The sequence below is a fragment of the Rhinopithecus roxellana genome, chromosome 9, assembly GCF_007565055.1.
Source record: "Rhinopithecus roxellana isolate Shanxi Qingling chromosome 9, ASM756505v1, whole genome shotgun sequence".
Classification (NCBI taxonomy): domain Eukaryota; kingdom Metazoa; phylum Chordata; class Mammalia; order Primates; family Cercopithecidae; genus Rhinopithecus; species Rhinopithecus roxellana.
In genome coordinates this window covers 141,095,264-141,117,847 of record NC_044557.1, presented here as the reverse complement: position 1 = coordinate 141,117,847, position 22,584 = coordinate 141,095,264, and the positions used below count along the sequence as shown (strand labels likewise).

Sequence of the window (22,584 nt, the reverse complement as noted above, 5' to 3'; positions counted from 1 at the left end):
TCAAAAACATGTTTAAATGTCCATGCAAAATTCTCCACTTAAAAGACCTGAAACATGGCATTATTTATCCTATGTTATGCCTGTGGTTCATTCAAGCACACAACACAGTATTTGCCCATGGTTCAAACATAAAATAAATGATGAAGAGGCTACATTAAATTTAATTACAGCTACCTAAAATTTCAGATAAGATGAATAATGGGAGGTTATACATAAGACAACCAAATCAAGATAAAACAGTAAGTGTAAGTTCTGGAGCCAGTCATAAAGGGATCGTTTTAGGAAAACCATGGAAAAATGTGAATTTCCATATCAAGATCAGAAACGGTCACATCACCTGGCTTCACGTAATGTCTCTTCTTTGTAACACATTCGGATTTAGAGAGCTTCGTGTAGAGGAAGTAAATGAACAAAGGATTATGTTACAAAGGAATGAAAAGTATTTTAATGGTTAGTGACTTAGAGAATGATAACATTGGATGAAGCAGAAAGACAAGGGTACTGCGTTATTGTGGTCACTGTTTCAATTTGTTTCTAGTTTTAACTTAAAGAACATAGACTTCAACTGCTGCTTAGCTTTTTCTTTTTAAAAAAGTCAAACTATCAGTGCTGCTCGGAAACTATTGGACAACTTAGACATTTGAATCATTACTCATATGCTAAATCAATTTTGAATTTATTGTGTATAGTCTGTTAAAAACACTAAGTGAAAACTATAATTTGATTAATTGTGAAGAAAAATGATTAAAAGATTTGGTGAGATAACTTGAAATAATTTGAAATAATAAAATTAGTCTGCTTAGAAACACATTAGACAAACACAGAACCCACTTCTATTTTCAGATCTGATCCCCACTCCTCAGAGCATGTGGTTCCCCAATAGTTTGAGCATCACACCTGGGAGTTCGTGTGAAACGCAGAATCTCAGTGCCCATGCCAGACCTACCGAACCACAACCTGCATTTTTAACAAGATCTTCTAATTTTTACACACATTCAAGTCTGGAAGGCATTTCAGACAAATCATTCTCGATGCAGCTGTACCTAAAAATGCTTTCTGACGTTTATAAATCATATTTGTTTAACTGCAAAGCTGAGCTGGCAGAAGTAAAATTCTTGGTATGTCAAAGGCAGGAACAGCATTTTTAGGGGATTTATGGACACCTTGAAGCCCATATGTGGATTCTTGTGTTTGTTTTCTTCATGTTTCTATATCTGCACTGCAGGTAAAATATGCCACCAAATAATCAGTGCATCTGATTACAGAATAGCAATGGCACAGAATAATTCAGCTCCAAATTGTAATGAGAAACTGGGATATTTATTGTTTAGACAACAGTAAACTCACATATTTTTGTTAGAGTAAGAGATGAAATAAAATATTCTGGGCTGGGCTCAGTGGCTCAGGCCTATAATCTCAGCACTTTGGGAGGCCGAGGCGGGGGTAGATGCCTTGAGCCCAGGAGTTTGAGACCAGCCTGGGCAACATGGCAAAACCCCATCTCACAAATAAACAAACAAACAACAATTAGCTGGAAATGGTGGCGTTCATCTATAGTCCCAGCTTACTCAGAAGGCTGAGGTGGAAAAATCATTTGAGCCCAGGAAGTCGGGCTATAGTGAGCCATGATCACACCACTGCATTATCCAGCCGAGGCAACAGAGCGAGACCCTGTCTCAAAAAAATATTTAAATACTTTAAAAACAACATTCTGAATAAATTTTATGCAGCTTAATTTATACCATATCTATTGTAACTGTATAAATATTAACTAATCTTTCTCCATTTTAACTGTTTCCATGTCTTTCAACCTCATCTGTTCTAGCTTAAACTCAGCTACAGTGTAAGAGTGAAAAATCATAGCTACCTTTTATTGTGTGCCCTCTATGTGTTTGGCAATAGGCTCATACAGTAACTTCATTCTAAAAACAATCCTCATTATGCATATTTTAACAAGACTTAAAGTGGATAAGTAACACCCAAGGTCACAGAACTAATAAATGACAAAGCCCAGATCCTTATTGACTCCAAGTAGCTTATTTTAGCAATAATCTAGTTTCTCCTGGTCTAAATCATCCAATCAACACATTCATCTTGTCTTCTCTTATTAACTTTAAGGACTTCTAAAATTTCTTAAAATCTTTATATTTCCACCCATGTCAGGAATCTCTCTCCCTACTCCCAATTCCCAGCTTGGTTTCATATGTAGCAGTGCTATATTACAAAGAGTTTGGTCTTTGCCCCTGGGTCCTGGAAAGGAGACTCTAAATCCTTCGTTCATACCTGAGCTAAGGAGATCACTCAGGAGGGGAGCTGCTTACCAGAAAGAATAACTGTGATTACAGAGCTGGGGCTTTAGCGAGCCTGACCTCTGGGGAGAAAAGAGAGGCTATAGATTAAGTTCAATCCATGGCCAATAATTCAATCAATCATGCCTATGTAATGAAACCCTAACAAAAAATCTAAGCACTAAGCTCAGTGGTGCTTTCTGGTTGTTGAACACGCTGTTGTGCTCGGAGGGTGACACACCCCAACTCCATGATCTCAAAGAAGGCATAGAAGCTCTGTGTTCAGGACCTTCCCAGACCTTGCCCTCTCTCTTCATCTGGCTCGTCTTATTCTGTATTCTATCTAATAAAACCATAACCATAGGTACTGCATTTTTTGAGTTCTATGATTCATTCTAGCAAATCATTAAACCTGAGGGGAGCTGTGGCAACCTCCTAGACTCCTAGACAGTAAGGCCAGAGTGTGGGTGGCCTGGAGCCCCCAAACTTGCAACAAGCATCTGAAATGAGGGCAGTCTTGTTAGGCACTATGCTTAAACTCGGAGTGGTGTTAGAATTATATTGTAAGTAGAAAATAAATATTTGCTGAATTAAATTCAGTCTCCTAGAATTATAGTTGCCTTTTAAAGGAGTTACACAATTTTCTTAAATAAGTACTATTTAAAAAAATTATACAGTTAGTAGCTATATATTATAGAAAAATTAGTAAATACAGAAAATAAAAACTAATTGTAATCCAGGGATGACAAACTTAAGTTTTAGACCAAACTTAATTGAGTCTCTAGGGGTGGCAAGTTACACACACACACACATACACACACACACACAGAGACACATTTTAACATCATTTTAGTCTGATTCTCTAGCTAGGCATATTTATATAGTATATAGTATTTATATAGTATTTTGTTAATATTTCTTGCTGCAAATATTAAATCATTCTCTACATACTGTTTTATAACTTACCCTTTGCATTTAATATATTATCATGAGCATATATATTTTCCTGTCAAATATTCTTCATTTTCATTTTAATGGCTACACAGAAGTTGTCTATAGTAGCAGTTCTGAAAGGCAACTCTTCACATTCTTAAAAATATTAGGGACCCAAAAGAGATCCTGTTTTTATGGGTTATATCTATCAATATTTAATTTATTTGAAAATAAAAACAAATTTTTAAAACACAAGAATACACAAACACACATTCCATTAGTTGGTATAGCAATGGCATCATTACCAAACAGCCTCTAGAAAACTCCACCACACACTCATGAGAGAATGACAGTGAATAAAACAAGCATATTCTCAGTATTACAATAAAAACAGTTCTGACTTCATGGACCTTCGAAAAGGTCTTTGCAGTTTAAATGACTGTCAGTTAATATTATTTTGCAACTTGTTCTTTTACTCAACCTCGTTTTCTAGTTCTACTCATGTCAATGCACATAGCTGTAATGTATTTTATTCATTTGAACTCTGTATTTCTACATTTATCCTGGGTTTCTCTATTTCATAAATCTTTCATTCACTTGCCTAATGATTGACATTATATCGTTCCCAAATTTTTGTTATTACAATTGATGGTTCAGGAAACACATATAGGAACAAACCCCATCCTTTTTGGCACCAGGGACTGGTTTCTTGGAAGACAATTTTTCCACAGACCAGGAGCAGGGAAGGAGAAATGTTTTGGGGATGATTCAAGTGCTTTACATTTATTGTGCACTTTATTTCTACTATTCTTTTTTTTTTTTTTTTTCAGACGGAGTCTCGCTCTGTCGCCCAGGCTGGAGTGCAGTGGCCGGATCTCAGCTTGCCGCAAGCTCCGCCTCCCGGGTTTACGCCATTCTCCTGCCTCAGCCTCCCGAGTAGCTGGGACTACAGGCGCCCGCCACCACGCCCGGCTACTTTTTTGTATTTTTTAGTAGAGACGGGGTTTCACTGTGTTAGCCAGGATGGTCTCGATCTCCTGACCTCGTGATCCGCCCGTCTCGGCCTCCCAAAGTGCTGGGATTACAGGCTTGAGCCACCGCGCCCGGCCTATTTCTACTATTCTTATAATCTAACATATGATGAAATAATTATACATCTCATCATCATGTAGAATCAGAGGGAGCCCTGAGTTTCTTTTCTTGCAACTAGAGGGTGCCATCTGGGGGTGATGGGAGACAGTGACAGATCATCAGGCATTAGATTCTCATAAGGAGCACGCAACTTAGATCCCTCACATGCCAGTTCACAATAGGGTTTGGGCTCCTATGAGAATCTAATGCTGCCGCTGATCTAACAGGAGGCGGAGCTCAGGCAGTAATGTGAGCAATGAGTGATGGGGAGCGGCTGTAAATACAGATGAAGCTTCATGGGAAGCAGGGGTGGGGGGGATCTGATATATAGGATTTCTGTGGCAAACACGAAAACATTTCTCTAGTATGCATTTCTAGAAGGCAGATTTCTCATATGAATTTTCAACATTATTAGGTATTGCCAAATATCACTCAATAGTAAATATACCCCAGCCTGGGTGACAGAGCAAAACCCTGTCTCCACTAAAAATACAAAAATTAGCTGGGCATGGTGGTGTGTGCCTGTAGTCCCAGCTACTCAGGAGGCTGAGGTGGGTGGATCACTTGAGCCCAGGAGGCAGAAGTTGCAGTGAGCCAAGATAGTGCCACTGCACTCCAGCCTGGGTGACAGGGACTGACTCTATCTCAAAAAATTTTTAAAAAGTAAATATACCAATTTACATTCTCACCTGGTTCCTTCTTTTTCTCCTTGCTAATTAGTGGTATTGTCAGATTTCTGGAAGCTAACAACCTGGTGGGTGTGAAATAGTATCATATCATTGGTTTAATTTGCATACCCTAAGCTACTAGTAAGGTTGACCTCCTTTACATATATTCAGCGGCCATTGTAGGTACTTTTGTCTATTTTTTTCTTATAAGCTGATTATCTTTTTTATAAAGATAAAAAAAGTGGTTCTACATGACTGCAAGACACTTACCCTCTTCTGTTAATATGCTGCATGTATATCCTCCCACCATCATACATCTTTTAACATTGTTTACACTGTCTTTTGATGCTAAACTTTCAAATATTTAATTTAGTAAAAATTGCTAATAATTTCAAGTTTTGCTTTGAGTCTTAGCTAAAAAAAAAAACTCTTGTGCCTCTCATTTTGATTTTACTCTTATAGAATTTTTGTCACAAATAACTTAATCCATCTGAAATTAGTTTTTGTATATGGTAGTAAATCTGAGGCCTAATTTGCCCCCTCCATGGAAAAACTATTATTCAAACATCTATGATTGAGAGGTCAATCTTTTTACCAGTGATTTATAGATCTAACTATAAATGCCTGGATCTGTTTCTGGATTCTATATTCTATTACCTTGATCTAGTTTTAAAAAATATCTTTGTAATGATGTAATACTACTTTATTATAGCTCTATTTCTAATCTTAATATGTCATAAGCCCCATTATTCTCATCTCAATGGTTTTTTTTTTTTCCCCCTCTTTCCTTTTCAGAATTGTTCTAAATATTTTGGGGCCCTTACTCATCCAAATTAATTTTAAAAGTTAATTTCAAATCAATTTGGTTGGGATTTTAATTGGAGTTACAGTGCATTTATAGATAGATTTGGAGGATCATTATCATAACGAAATGGCTTATTACCAGTATGAACATGATATGGTTCTCCATTTACTTGTACTTTTAAAAATATAATTTAATAATGTTTTGTACATCTTCTGTTATGAATTGCTTTTAAGTACCTAATAGTTCTTGTTTCTATTATGAAATGCATTTTATTCAATACTAGTTTCTAATTGCTCTCGCTGGTGTGGAGCATCTTATTAACTTTGGTTTATCGCTCTTATATACAGTAGCAATCTTGCTAAACTTTTATTAAATTTAAACAAATATAAAATATATATATTTTTACATTTTTCTTCCAATCATATTCTATTCTATGTCTCTATTCTAATCCTTAGAGCCTCTTCTTTTTTTCATACTACATATTATGGTCTCAATTGTGCCTCTCTCCCTCATTCATACGTTGAAGTCCTAAGCCCCGGTACCTCAGAATCTGACTGTTTTGCAGAAAGGACCTTTCTTTAAAGAGGTAGTTAGGTTTCTATATAAGGTCATCAGGACGAGCGCTAATCCAATATGACTGATGTCCTTGTAAGAAGAGATTAGGACACAGACATGCCCAGAGGAAAGACCATGTGTAGACAGAGGAAGAAGACAGCCACCTAAAAGCCAAGGAAAGAGGCCTCAGAAGAAACTAACCTGCTGACACCTGGATCTCAGACTTTGAGGCCTCAGAACCGTGAGAAAACAAATGTCTGGTGTTTAACCCATTCAATCTGTGATATTTTGTCATAGCAGCCCTAGTATACTATACTAGCCCAGACTTCCAGTAAAATGCTACGGAACAGTTGTGATAGCAGACATATTGGCATTGTACAGTAGCTCCCCCTTATTTGTGGCTTAGTTTTCTACAGTTTCTGTGACCCTCAGTCAACTGCAGCCCAAAAACATTAAATGGAAAGTTCCAAAAACAATCCACAAGTTTTAAGTTGTGCACTGTTCTGTGTAGCATGATGAAATCTCACACTGTCCAGCTCTGTCCTATCCAGGACGTGAATCATCCCTCTGCCCAGTATATCCACGCTGTATACGCTACCCACCTATTAGGCACTTAGTAGTTCTCTTGTCTATGACATTGAAAAAACATAGTATATATAGGGTTCAGTACTTTCCACATGTTCAGCATTCATTATCAGGGGTCTTAGAGCATATTACCCACTGATAAACGGGGATTAATATACCTAACTTGAAAGACAATGTCTCTCAAGTTTCACAAATGACCATGAGCTGTAGGCTTTTGGAGGATTCCCTTTAACTAGTTAAGGACGTTCCCTGGATTTCTAATATTCTTTTTTAAAAAAATAATAAAATCATACCTATAAAAGGAATATATATGCAATTTAAAGTTAAGAAATAGTGAAGTTAAAAAATAGAAAATTATCAGTACTTCAGAAGCCTCTTTGAGCCCATTACTGATGATATTCCCTGCTATCATCCTGAAGACGAATACTTTCTTGAATTTAATGTTAATTACTCCTTAGTTTTTCCATGTATGAATGTATCCTAAATAATATGATTTCATTTTCCCAATTTTGGACTTTATACAAATAAAATTATACCTTGTATTTTTGAACTGCTCATTTTGTTTACCATTATGTTTCTGAGACTTGCTTAGTTAAAGCACTGTTATAATTCATTTGTTTTCACTATTGTGTAGTATACTATATGAATAAATCAAAATTTATTTATGGTATAGCATTGATATATTAAAGTTTTGGGGCCATCACATATAATCTGTAAACATTCTTATGAACCTCTCTGGCATATAAGCAAGAATTTCCCTAGGTGTATACACTGGTGTATATTAGATACCAGTGTATTTAGTATAGAAATTACTAGATCATAGAGTCTATTCAAGCTCAACTTTACAAGGTACATGTGCATGCACTATTGCAGAATTTAAAGGCAGGCATGCATTTACTAGGTATAGGGTAGACATATGTTCAATTTTAGCAGACAATGCCAAATTGTTTTCCAAAGTGGGTATACCAACACATGAGATTTACCAGTAATCTACATTTTCACCAACCCTTAGAAACGTCCACCTTTTCATTTTCTGACAAACTGGAGGATAAAAAAAAAGGAACCCTGATGTGATTTGATTTGCAAAAAAATCATAAAATATATAAAAATACATAATGTATTTCATGAAATATATAATTTTATATATATATGCATGCATATATAAAATTTGTGTATATCCACCAAGAGCTTTAACTCACCTGTTTGGAAAGTGACTTCCAAGTTTTGGCAACTAAAATAAACAAATGTAAGATAATTAGATAATAAATACTTCATGGAATATATATCCATATTTGCTAACCATCTACAGCCACAACTTATAACAAAACTTTTATGTCCAAAAGGCCAAGATTTTTTTTTAACCTCAAAATTTAGATCTGTGATATGATCTTATACATATTATCTACTTGTTTTATATACTATGCACTGTTTATAGTAAGTATCAGTGATACAGGAAACATTTCTCCACAGCCATATCATCTTAAATTTGGGCTTTCTGGACTAATAAAGTAAGTTAACTTTCTCCATGTTAAACATCATGTGGGCTTAAAAGTACAAATAATGATACTTACAAAATATTCAAACTAGAATATAAAATAATATTAACATAGATAAACTATAATTTTAAGTTATTACTTGTGATCTTTGCTATACTAGTGCTCCATGACATAATTCATAGGTCAGGTCGCTCTAGAATGAAGACGGATTGGGGAAAGAAAAAAAGAAAGGAAAGGGAGGCTAGGTAAAGTGATGGGGAAACTTGTCCTGTTCCATTATTCTTCCCTACAACTATTCAAGAAGCATCACTAGAGTAAGAGTGTTATAGCTGAATAAAATGTCAGGGATCACTTTCTTTTTGTGATTCCTCCTCACACCCCTAAAGATCTCAAACACTGTAAAACTTATAATATTGGGAAAAATGTGTAGTCAGTATTGCTATTTCCTTTGCTCAGATTTGAATACTGTAAATATTTAATGCCTGCCTAAGAATTAGCACCAGGTTTACATATGACTAAGCCCTGTAATACAGGTGTATTAGGAAACTGGTAAATATTAATTACTTCAGCTACATTACAATAATGCCAACCAACATCTTTTTCTACCTGGCAATGGGGCTATTTCTATATAATTAACAATATATCAAATTCAAAATTACAAAAAAAGCAATTTTTGCTATGTAATTTTTCTTTATTAGGCAACAACTCAATTTAAAATCAAAAGAGAAGAAATATGTTTCTAATGACAGATTTCTTTTTTAAGCAGCAACAACATCCTTCCTCTATCCAAGATAGTTTATACAAATGTATAATCAAGTGATTCAAATAACAGGTCTACAAATTAGAATTTAGCATGTAACCTTAACTATGATACTGTCTATGTTTATTTTGCGAAGACACTTCCCTTTTAACAACGAACAGAACAATGCAAATAATATTTATTATTCTGTTGCTCTTAAAATATAGCAGTAAGAAAAGAAGAAAAATAAATGGTAGAAAAGTACATGCACATGCTCTTATGCAATGCTCAGAAGACACTTATCAAAAGAGGAAGTTAGACGTACTCTTGAGTTTTGCAGGGTCTATGAGATTTCCATGGTAAATTATTCACAAAAGACATATTCATTCTGTCGGAAATGTCACCATGTTCAATATGACTAGCTTTTTAAATAAAGACTAAAGAGCCATTAAGATTGTTCTTCAAAGGATTTTCTGAATTCCTTATTCCATATGAAGTTACTGCATATATAAATATAACTTAGGTGGAGAAGGACTTCAATTCTATTGGAAATATTATTTCTTAAGCTGTAGGTTGATGTTCATTATATTTTTAATGTGTTTTTGCATGTCTGAAAAATTTAATTTTTTAAAAAATCTAATTTGAAATAATTCTTGATACTATGTTGGAAAATAATTACCGATTTTAGTTCTAGAAAAGAAAGTCACCATTTAGGTTCTATTTAAGTATGCAAAATAAGATTACAATGCAAAATCATAATCAATCAGATATTTCAACATTTATTTCATCTATAATTTTTAAGCAAATATTTACACAGCATACCATTTTTTCCCCTGTTGAATGTCATCATAAAATGATATCAAAGACTTTTAAAAATCATGGCTATGATTTTAAACAGGGAAAAAAATGATATGCCATGTAAATATTTGCTTAAAAATTGTCACAGCTATGTGCTGGGCGTGGTGGCTCACGCCTATAATTGCATCCCTTTGGAGGCCGAGGCAGGAGGATCACCTGAGGTCAGGAGTTTGAGACCAGCCTGGCGAACATGGTGAAACCCCAGCACTACAAAAATACAAAAATTAGCCGGGCATGACAGCAGCTGCCCATAATCCCAGCTACTCAGGAGGCTGAGGCAGGAGAATCGCTTGAACTCAGGAAGCGGAGATTGTAGTGAGCCGAGATCACCCCATTGCAGTCCAGCCTCATTGACAGAGCGAGACTCCTCTCAGTGAAAAAAAAAAAAAAAAAAAAATCATGGCTATGAATTCAAATGATGATAATGATGATGATGATGACCTATCAATATTCAATGTTTACTGTGTGCCAGGTACTATACTAAGCATAATTAATTCATTCGATCTTCAAAAAAAAAACTTCATGAGGCTGTTATTTTTAAAAATGAGGAAAGAGAAGATAAAACAACTTAACCAAGTTTTCAAAGCCAGTAAGTGCCAAGGTTTAAACACAAGTCAAATTTCATTATGCTACAGTTTTAACGTTTCTGATTTAATACTCAGTACATGAAACATTTTTCTGTTCTTTTTCTTTTCTAAAACCCCAACTTTCAAAACAGGCTTTATGAATATCTCGATCTTTTGTGATTGTTCTTAATTATGTTTGAAAAGTGCTGGTTAGAAATTAACTGAGGTTGTGGTTGTAAAACATCCTGTATAATTTTTTAAATAATAAAAACCAGTTTTTTACTCTTAAGTTATGGTTTTAAAATACCTATGAGAAGAATCACCACGAAAGTTATTTCCAAAAAGCAAAACCCAACAGTGTGCTTCCAGTGAATGTATTGTGAAGAAAAAAATTCTAGAAAATAATGAAGTAAAATTTTTTCAAAATATGAAACTGTGGCCAGGCACAGTGGCTCACGCCTGTAATCTCAGCACTTTGGGAGGCTGAGGCAGGTGGACTGCTTGAGCCCAGGAGTTCAAGACAAGCCTGGGAAAACATAGCAAAACCCTGTCTCTACAAAAAATTTTAAAAATTAGCTGGTGGCATGGTGGCATATGCCTGTAGTCCCAGCCACTTGGGAGGCTGAGGTGGGAGGATCATTTAAGCCTGGGAGGTTGAGGTTGCAGTGAGTTGTGATTGTGTCACTGCACTCCAGCCTGGGGGACAGGGCAAGATCCTGCCTCAAAAAAAAAAAAAATTATACATTATTAAATATCACAACGAACAGCTTCAAATATGTTTGAAAAAATTATAGAATTTGATATAAAATTCGATTTAGCATCTAAGAAATTCCTTCCTTCAAGAAATATTTATTGTGTACCTATCGTGCCAGGTAACCATATTCTACCTTGGAGTTGGTTGTTTTTTTTTTTTTTTTTTTTTTTTTGAGACGGAGTCTCGCTCTGTCGCCCAGGCTGGAGTGCAGTGGCCGGATCTCAGCTCACTGCAAGCTCCGCCTCCCGGGTTCACGCCATTCTCCTGCCTCAGCCTCCCGAGTAGCTGGGACTACAGGCGCCCGCCACCTCACCCGGCTAGTTTTTTTTTTAATATTTTTAGTAGAGACGGGGTTTCACCATGTTAGCCAGGATGGTCTCGATCTCCTGACCTCGTGATCCGCCCGTCTCGGCCTCCCAAAGTGCTGGGATTACAGGCTTGAGCCACCGCGCCCGGCCGGAGTTGGTTGTTTTTGTATCTTATGTCATCTTACAATATTGTAAGTTTCCTGAGTACACAGACTTTGTATCCCCCTCAGCACACAGAAAAGAACCTTAATACAGAAGTAGTCGTACAAATATTCCATACATTTTTATTTAATCGATTTGGTACAACATGGATTCTTTATATTTATTAGCAAATTAGTATTAAATCTATACTAACTCACAAATAAAGAATCTACGTTGTACAGAATGGATTAAATAAAAAGGATATAATCCTTATCATAGCCTTAAAATCCTAAAAACAAAAAACAAAAAACTCTAAATAAGTTTTCGCCTTTCCTATCACTATATGGTCCTACATATTCCCAAAGTGGCTACTATTACTATACCATATACTGTCTTGATTTCATGTTTTAGCTTATGTAGTTTACATTTCTTTAAATGCTTCTCTCATAGTTTCTGGTTAAAATCTTTTTTTTTTTTTAATTTAAAATCTGGCATGATCAAAAGTGTCTACTTCAAATTCCATTCCAGCTACCTTTCAGTTCCTTTGTCTTTTGCAACCAAATATTGTAAGAGGGTCCTTTACACTCATCGTCTTCATTTCTTCATCTGCTACTCACTCCTGCACTTGCCCAAATGACTCCACTGAAACATCCTTTCAAAAAACCATCAATAACCTTCATGTTATTAAATCTAGGGGACATTTTCCTGTCCTATCTGCCTTGAATTCTCAGTAACACTGCACTCACTTGGCAATTCTGGCTATTTTACTTGGCTTCTATGACTACATACCCTTATGATTTTCTTCATATGTCTCTGGCCACTCTTATGTCCCCTTTCCTCATCCTTTCAAAGCCTTTTGTCCATTCATCTTTTAAAGAGCAGAAATTCCTCACGGCCAGGTCTTTGGTTATCTATATTCTCACCCTATACGGCTTCCCTAGGCAATTTCATTCATACACATCGTATGAATTAGCAATAATGTAAGACGAATCCTAAATATATACCTGAATCTCTTCCTTGATATCCAGTGGAAATAATCCAAAGAATAAAAAATTCATTAAAAGTTAATATGTCAAGTAGCCAATTTGCCAAATTATTGAGGATTTATTTTATGGTTCGTTTTTGCCATATCGCTGACTCTGGAGAAAAAAATGGCTATAATTGTTCTAGTCTAAGTTGAAGTATTTGTGTGACAGTTTAAAGCAGATATGGGTCAAACAACCGATTTATTTGTTATACTGATTTTTCGTGAGTGATCTTTCAGTGAACTGAAATGAATTATTAAAAAAAAATCCAACTGTATCCTTTTACATATCCAAGGTATCTCAAATAGATCATGACCAAAATTGAAATTGCGATTTTTCTCCTCAAACCTGGTCCCTACTGCCATCCATCCAGGTAAGCCAGTCAAAAAACCCTTAGTTCTCATTATTCTTTTACCACCATCTGCAGAGACTTCTGAAGCCTCAACTATCACCAGTCAATTGTGATATAGTAACAAAGGACAGTATCTATAATTATCTAAAAAGGCGATTAAAATACTCTTTTTTTACTGTCTATATCTGTGAGGTAGCTTTTCTTCATATACTTCATGGAAAACAACATATTGTAATAGATCAAATAAAAAAGCACATATGAGAATACAGCTGTCTTCTGTTAAGTTAGATATTAAGAGATTTGCAAGAATGTACAGACTGCCAAAAAGTTTGAGAACCATTATTCTAATATATGAAAAGGTGAGACACAATTAAACTATTAATATATTTACACTGCAGGAGCTATGACAAATGCAGAAGAGATACAGGTAGAATTCTTGCCCAGGGCTAACCTCAAAGCCAGTCCTCTGAACTACTCTGTTCAGGTTTGATATAAGAATGAATAGGCAGAATATGAGTCTTTTATAAAGAGTAGCAAAAGTAAGGTGGTGTAGAGCTGAGAAAGATAAAGCAATTGAAAGTTTCTGAAAAGAGAAAAAATGTGAGTAAGAGTTTGTAAGAAATATCAGTTTGTAACATTGAATAGCACAGTATCATGTGAAATACCACATTACTCAGTTCTTCTAAAAAACTTATACTGCTCCATACATTTACAAGCTAGAGATAAAAAAAATACAATTATTAAGATAATTTCAAAAGTATACTTACCTTTGGGCTCATCTGTTGTAACAGCCAAAATAAAATCATATGGAGTCATGAATAACTGCCCTTCACATTCTATGGAAGCAAATAAACGAAACCGCCTCTCCCGAGATGTGGCACAGAGGTCTAAGTCTTCAACGTCTGTTCTGCCAATAGTAACCTAAGTTAAGAAAGCAAATAAATTTGGATCATGTGAAGTAATACCACCCTCTAGAAGATACTTTTAATTATGTTGAAAGTGAATTAACAGAGTAAATGAGGAAGTGTGAAAATAACATCTTCTGAAAAAGTTAATCACTATATAAATAAATTATTCACATAAATAAAATTAATTAATATTGGAAAGATTCTATAATAAATATCATTAAGAGCTTAAGGATTTTAAACTGGCACTTGGAAGAAGTGATTTGTGATGTTTTTGGTTTATTTCTTAAGCTTCAGTCTTAGAGAGCATTAAATTATGGAGCCAGTGGTACCTGTAGAAGGAACACCAGCACCTGCTGAATGCCTACTCTGCACTCTTACAGGCTAATGTAGTTAATTACAAGTCTATTCACTAACATCCATTAATTTTCTAAAAGAATAAAGTAAAATCCCAATAGGCTACTTATAACTACCACTAAGGAAACCATTTAGTGGTAATATTTAGATTAGAAGTGAAATTGCTAATTCTAGGTCACTACAGTATAGTGACCATCATTGGTCTGAATCTTATCTAGAACTCCAGTTTGCTGAAAATTAATAGAATTAGAAAGTGTTTGTATATGGGCTGAGGGGTCTCTTTTCCTTTAAGACCTTTCCTTGCAGATAATTTTCCATTGTTATTTTCTCTCTGAAGTAACTACAGCAAATTTATTTTTTTAATAAAAGGATTTATTTTCCTAATTACAAGAGAAATGCAAAGCTCTTACATGTAATTGACAACACAGAATTTTTAAAAATTTGTTAAGTATAATTTTGTTTTCTTTTTGGCAAAAAAGTGGGATTTTATCATACATGCTGTTCAATAACCTGATCTTTTTCACTTATCAATTATCAGGGCCATTTTTCTATGTCACTAAATATTCTAGTAGTTACTGCATAAAATTGGAAGACAGAATATAAAAATTTATAGATAGAACTGTTTTTGCTTTCTTTAGGCAAAGAAAATGGGATTATACCATATATATGGTTCAGCAGTCTGACCTTTTTACTTACTAAAACTTCAGGGCAATTTTCCTATGTCACTATTCCTGTAGAAGACCATGTTTGTTAACTGTATAATATTCCATAGCAAATGTTTATAGTGGAACATAAACAATTCTACAAGGTTATTCGGTTGATTTCTAATCTTTAGATATTACAAAACAATGGTATAATGACCAACCTTGAAAATATTTAGAAATAGCCATAAATAGTTCCTCAGGATAAATTCTTTTTTTCTTTTCTTTTTTTTTTTTTTTTTCCAGACAGAGTCTCACTCTGTCACCCAGGTTGGAGTGCAGTGGCATGATCTCAGCTCACTGCAACCTCCACCTCGTGGGTTCAAGCGATTCTCCTGCCTAGCCTCCCTTAATCCTTAGGAGTGAAACTGATAGGTCAAAGAAGACCTTTTAGTCAGACTTCAGGGAGTTTATGGCAATTTACATGATTGTCGGTAACACACGAATTATATTTTCACATATTTCATAAAATTATTTCATACAAGAAAAAACTGTTTAAATACTTAGCACCTTGAGAAGCCATAACAAAAAAACCCATAGAAACTTTTGGCAAGAACACTACTTTATTTCTAAGTTACACCTTATTAAACGAAAAGCCAGGCAAATGATTAATCTTTTCCATCATTCTGAAGACTAAGACTTCTCAAACATTACAGTTGTAGTCAAATAAAAACTGGAAAAAAGTTTCACTCCCCACTTTTAATGGCATAAGAAATGAAATTTGTGGTGTCTGTCTTTAAGGAATGAGTATCAATCTATATGGAAAGACAGAATACTAGCTGGAGAGACAAAAGGCACAAACAGAGAAACAGAATGGGTTAAATGCAAGCAAATACAAGACAGGCGCTATACATTGGGCTTAAAAAGAAGGCTTCAGGAAAAATTATAAATTTGAATGTCAAGAAAAGATATGAACATTTGGGGTTTCTACAGCATATTTGAAAGATGGCCATAATCTTCCTGGGCAGAGGATTCACATTCATGGAAAAGTGTAGTAAAAGGATGGTGAGTTAATGATTTCTGAATGCCAGACTAAAGCCCTGGAGTTTAATCTGACAGTAAACAAATGGTCTTAGGAGATTCTTAAGTGAAGCAATGATTCAAAGAAAATGGTGCTTTAGAAAGATAAAGCAACCTGGTACCAAAGACAAGTTGGCTCAGCAGTATATTGATAACAGTTGCTCGGGTATCCACAGGTATTAGAATATTGTTTTGGCTCTGCCATGGGTGAGACATGAGATACTGAACAGGTCACTGGTAAAAACGACCAATAATCTCCCTGAATAGTCCCTGGGTATCAGACTACCATCTTAGTCCCTTTGTACACGCATATCCCAGGGGGTTCTTCTTCCTCTCAAGGTGGGAAACCAACCTTGTCTGTGACTAGAGTTTACTTTTCTGCCTTTTTCTTGCTAGGCCCATTTCCCTGGGCCCTAGGTGACATCAATCAACCATGATTTATCACCAGTGAATTTCACGGAGACCACTCAGCCTGGAGCTCCCACTGTTTCTGCACCATGATCTGGATGTAGCGTGCCTCGGTCTACCATTCTGCACCCCAAGTTTCTGCCTATAACATCTCTATTTGCTCTGACCTAATACAGACTTGATCTGTGGCTTCTGTTTCTACCTGGTGCTACTACTGTTCCTGAGATGCCTGTTTTCTCATCAAACTTTCTTTCCTTAATCATAGTCTATCAATCCCCCAGCTTACCAAACCCGCCTGACCACTGTAGCTGGTAATGTGATCCACCTTCTATGAGCTAATGCTGATAATTTCTTCTCCTCCTTTACCTCTACTAACAGTCAACTAACAAAGTCTGCAGTCCTCTAATTTCACACATCAAAACCACTGCCACCACCTTTGTTCAGGGACTCATTACTACTTCCCTACAGTTTTATAGTAATGCCCTAACTGTGATTGTTACCTCTAATCCATCCTATGCTGAAGTGAGAGAAAACATGCAGAACTGTAGAAAAGTTTGCATTCTTTAACCACCTGAGCAAGGGTATGAGAAGAAATCTCACTAAGCAGAGTTGAAGGTTTTCATTAAAACTCCACTTTACGAATCCACTCCTGTTGTCTTAGCAATAGTATTAAGTGGGGCTTTTGACAATGGTATTAGGTCTGTGCCCACATTTATATTTACCACCACTTTAAAGGAAGGTCAGGAAGGAGTTTGGAATGGGTTTGTGCCCCAAGGAAAAAAAAAAAATAGAATATGTACAAAAGAGATAACCAGAGGCCTGGTGCTTAGAAGGGCTTGCCACTACCACCAACTCATTGCTTCCTCCATTGTCTCTGCTCAATTTAGTGTAATAAAGTACGTAGTCTAATAAAACACATTAATACCACTCAGATGAAAAATGGACTGGTTAAAAGTAAGTAACGGCCAGGTATAGTGGCTCACGCCTGTAATCCCAGCACTTTGGGAGGCCGAGGCAGGTGAATCACTTGAGGTCAGGAGCTCGAGACCAGCCTGGCCAACATGGTGAAACCCTGTCTCTACTAAAAATACAAAAATTGGTCCGGTGTGGTGGTGCATGCCTGTAATCCCAGCTACTTGGGAGGCTGAGGCAGGAGAATCACTTGAAATCATTTGAAACCCACAAGGTAGAGGCTGCAGTGCACCAAGATCACACCACTGCACTCCAGCCTAGGCGACAGTGCGAGACTCCGTCTCAAAAAAAGCAACAACAAGTAAACAATTTCCCCATGATAACCCAGTAAATTCGTCTGATCCCAGAATAGTCTACTTATCATCAACTAGGAGAACTCAGCTCATCTGGTGGGAGAATGAGACGGGACGGAGAGCAGAACAGGAATGCAATACTTGTGTTGGTTTTCAAGTTCTCTATTCTCTTCTACAGACTTATTTGTCTCTTTCTACTCAAATACCATACTGTTTTAATGACTATATCTTTTGAATATGTTTTGACGTTAAAACAAGACTGTACCTTACTGCCAATCTTTATAAAAATATATGTAACGACAGATATGTAATTTTCTATTCAAGGTAAACTTTGAAATCAATGTATCAAATTCTATTGCACAAATCCTACTAGTATTTTGTTTGAGATGACATGAAATTTGAGAGAACTGATAGTCTCACAATATTGATTTTTCCAACCTAGGAACACAGATGTCTATTTAGTCAAGTCTTCAACTATGTCTTTCAATAAAGTTGTGTAGTTTTCTTCATATAAATTTAAAAATTTTTTGGTAGATTTACTCCTAAGCATTTCATAATTTCTGTGTAATTTGAATCGGGAATGGGATCTTTTATTCTATTACTCTTTCAGTTGGTTATTTTTTATGTGTGGAAAGGCTATTAACTTTAGTATATTTGCTTCATATCCAACTTAATAAATTCCTTCACTAATCTTAACTTTTCTCAGATTTGCTAAGTAGGTAATCACAAATTCTTTCAAAATGGTGACAGTTGTAGCTTCTCCTTTTCAGCATTTAATCTCATTTTCATTGCCTTAATTGCTAGAGTTGTAGGTCTATAAAAATGATGTTGAATATATCAGTAATATTAAGCACTCTTGACTTTTTCTCTGTTTTGAAGAGAATGCTTCTAATGAATTGCCAATAAAAGCAATGTCTGCTGTTAGTTTTGATAATTATCTTCTACCTTTTATCAGGAATTGGTATTCACCTGGCCTCCTTTGTTCTCTGAAAATGAGTTTAGAGTTAGATTGGTCCTCAGAGATCATTTGGTCCTCTTGTTTCTTCACCTTTTTATCAGTATAGAAACATAAATATTAGTCCCCAAACAAATACTTAAAATGTGTTGGGTGAGTAGCAGCATAAATAGGAATCCTCAAACAAAAACTCAAACTATATTGGACAAAACTATTATTTGCATTATTTTAAGCCTGTATAGTTTCTAAGATGAATATTTAATGTCAACAAATGACTTAATGTAAATTCATTCACTCATTCAACAGGTACTTGCTGTGTGCCTATTACATACAAATGAAATATTATAAAATAATTAGTCAACTGGAAGATCACCAACATTAACTAAAACTGTTTTAGGACAAAAACAAGTAAATAAGCTTGGTTTAATCATGTTCTGCCTACATACACCTAACTACTTTCAAACACTTCAAGAATCCATATGCTTATTTCTCTGTAGTTTATCAACAGATTGTTTACTTAGAGAATGATCTAATGGCATAAGATGAATAATTTATCGTTTGTTACTATGATACAGTTCTGACCAAGCTAAACTTCAGAGTGCATAGGAGACTGACTTGAAGCAGTCCATGAAGTTCTGCTGAGTATACTCCTACTGGAACCTCTGAGAAAGAGGAAGCAGCTTGCCAGCAGACTATCAAAGTGTCACAAGGAACTCAGACCTTTCAGAGATTTAGCTTTGCTTCTGATCTTTCCAACGTTAAAAAAAAAAAAAAAAAAAAAAAAAAAAAAAAAAAAACCACACTCCCTGAAGTTTTAACATCACAATTATAAACATTCAATAAAAAAAATCAATAATAAAAGCGGAATATGACATTAAAGCAGTTTACTAAACCTCTTGTGAGTCTTTCTTGCTTACAAATGACAATGATCTTGTATCACATTCATGTTCTGGACCTTTTAAAAAACACACATAGCCATTTCACTGGAGCACAATTAATCTGTGGTTCTGTGATTAGGGGTATATCCTTATATTACTAGGAATAGGTTTCATTGGCTGATCTACTTCATTTTTAAGTACCTTTTTTGCTTACCTAGATCCAATATATCTTTTAAACGTTAATTTCTAATTTAAAAATCCTACTAAAAATCAATGGAAACATCTTTCATTACTATGCATTATTTCAGTAAATGGTACTTTTGGCATCACAAATTGCCAACGCAGTAAAAACTTGTCAGTAAGTATATTATGTCAAAGGTCAATAGGGTACTTTCCAAGGCCGAGGCGGGGGGATCACCTGCAGTCAGGAGTTCGAGCCCAGCCTGGCCAACATGGTGAAACCCCATCTCTACTAAAAATACAAAAAAATTAGCTAGGTGTGGTGGCAGGTGCCTGTCATCTCAGCTACTTGGGAAGCTGAAGCAGGAGAATCACTGGAACCTGGGAGGTGGAGGCTGCAGTGAGCTGAGATCACACCATTGCACTCCAGCCTGGGCAACAAGAGTGAAACTCCGTCTCAACAACAACAACAACAAACGAAAAAAAGGTCAACAGGGAAAGCTAACCTTAAAGCCAAGAAAACCTGAATTATATTCATTCATTTGTTAAACCATAAACCGCTAAACTGAAAATCATTATCATCAATTCAGTATTATATACTTTAAAATATGCCTTTCAAAAATGGTAATATAGGAGGAGACCATTTGCAAATGGGTAAGGAAGAGACTGAGAGGAGTTATAGAAGAAAGGAATTATACGAGAAAAATTCTTAATTTCTGTAGATTATAACATATTAATTACAACATATTAAGTTATAGCCGATTATCAATGTTAAAAATTTGCTCTAATTAAAAATTCTTAGAGATTGAATATAATTAATACTGTTTGAACCTTGAATTATTGTTTTCATATGAGTTTTGGAACCAATCCTGTTCCAAGTTGGAGGTAACCACATAATCTCAGGCCGGAGATCAAGGTGTCGCCTGTTACGTTCTGGGAACAAGAACTGAGCTCCTGATTTGCTCCCTCTCCTTAGAACCAACCCATCCCTGATTTCCCAGTGTCTGTACCTGGGTTCCTGTCAATCTGTGCCTGAGATGTCTTCCTCCTGCTCCACAGGTTCCCTCTGGAATTGCAGTGCATGCTTACCTACCCACCCCAGGACTTGGTGTTAGGCTGCTACTTACCAGATCTCCTTAATGCTTCTTTCTAAACTCTGTCTGTTTAGAGCTCTGCTAGTTATCAACACATTCAATGATTATTTACTGATAGAGCTTCATAAAATCAACTAAGCTAATACTAACCAAACTCTAGGCTTAACCTGTTGACAGAAACAAGAATGAGTCTAATTTCCATCAGACCACAGGATAAACTCTGGAAACTATAATGGTCTCTGCCATGGCCAGCTCCAGGAATATTTCAGATCTACTTCAGTTCCCTGCTTAACTTTGCAATTTCTCTGGCGATGACTCCAGTACTTTTCCAGTTATTGCCAAGGAAATGAATCCAGGGTGTTCCATATCAAATGGAATATGTGATTCTTTTACTCAGACTCTCAGGAAGGCCACATTCCAGAAAACTGCTGCTGCCACAACCTCTCTACTGTATAAGCTACTGCTCCACATCGATTCCTAATTAATCACATCCCTTGCAATAGCATACCTTAGACCCTGACCACACAGCTTTCCTGCAAACCAACACAGTATCTGGAAAAATCTTAGCGATTTCCTTTACATATCCCTGTTATATCACTTGTACTCCTTTCCTCCATTCACACCAGGTTGCAATTATCTGTTTATCTATTTGTGTCTTCCATTCAATCATGAATTCCTTGAGCCCTAAGTTCTTGCGAGAAAAAGAAAAACATAAATATCACTCGGAAGAGGTTCAAATGAGCAAGACTGAGGAGAGCACTACATGGAGGATTGCAGGAGCAGGCAGCAGTGGAGGGAACAAGAAGCCAGACAGGAAAGGTATGGGAGATGCAGTGTATGATTCATTTGGCACAATCCTAAATCAACTTCAAGACCCAGCCAGGAACAGAGGAGATTACAACAAGGTTCAAGCAGCAGGCAAATTGGCTGGAGCCCACTATTCAAGGAAGAGATAAGTAGATAAGAGGAGCCTTGATTCAGGAAGAAGAAATGTAGTCCCTGGGGAACTGGCATAAGGTGACTGGGATTTTTTAAGTGACATTCTAAGGTAGGAATCTGAAACATGGGCTTGGGATAGAAGACTGGGGCTAAATCACAGGAATCAATAAGTTACATTAATAATGTCAAGTGACCAATTAGCTATTAATCTAAAGCTCCTTATATTCTGTGGCTCTCAGTGTATGTGGTGAGGTTGAACCTACAGGCAGGCAGTTAGGTGAACTTTCATACTAGGAGAACTTAAAAGACACGTCTAGCTGACAGTTAATTCACTTGTATCCAGAAACAATCATCTCCCTTCTCAATGATCAAGACCTTCACCAATTAATCCCTTCTCTACCGTATTAGACAGGGTAGGCTAATTTCTCAAATGTAATGGCTCCCACACAACACAAGTGTTTGTATCTCTTTCTCATATAAGAGTTCTGAGAGAACATACTAGGACTGGGGCTGGGAGTTGGATCAAGGAGCTCTGCTTTATATAGTCATTCAGAGACCGAGGCAGATGATGTCTCTGTCATTATCAACCAAAGGAGAGGGAAATAAAGTATGGGAGAAGTTCATGTGAGAAGCTTTTATAAGCCAGGCCTAGAAGTGGTATAAATCACTTCTGCTCAC

The 22,584-nt window shown here is 36.0% G+C and overlaps 1 protein-coding gene across 2 annotated transcripts in view; it reads right to left on the bottom strand.

Moving 5' to 3' along the window:
• MICU3 (mitochondrial calcium uptake family member 3) overlaps positions 1–22,584 on the bottom strand; it is a 100,904-nt gene that overhangs the window by 44,543 nt on the left and 33,777 nt on the right. For both annotated transcript variants that reach the window (XM_030938219.1, XM_030938220.1), the window contains exons 2-3: positions 13,972–14,125; positions 8,165–8,196 (exon numbers count right to left, since the gene is read on the bottom strand). In XM_030938219.1, the coding sequence (XP_030794079.1) occupies positions 8,165–8,196; positions 13,972–14,125 (186 nt within the window). The remainder of the gene's footprint in view (positions 1–8,164; positions 8,197–13,971; positions 14,126–22,584) is intronic.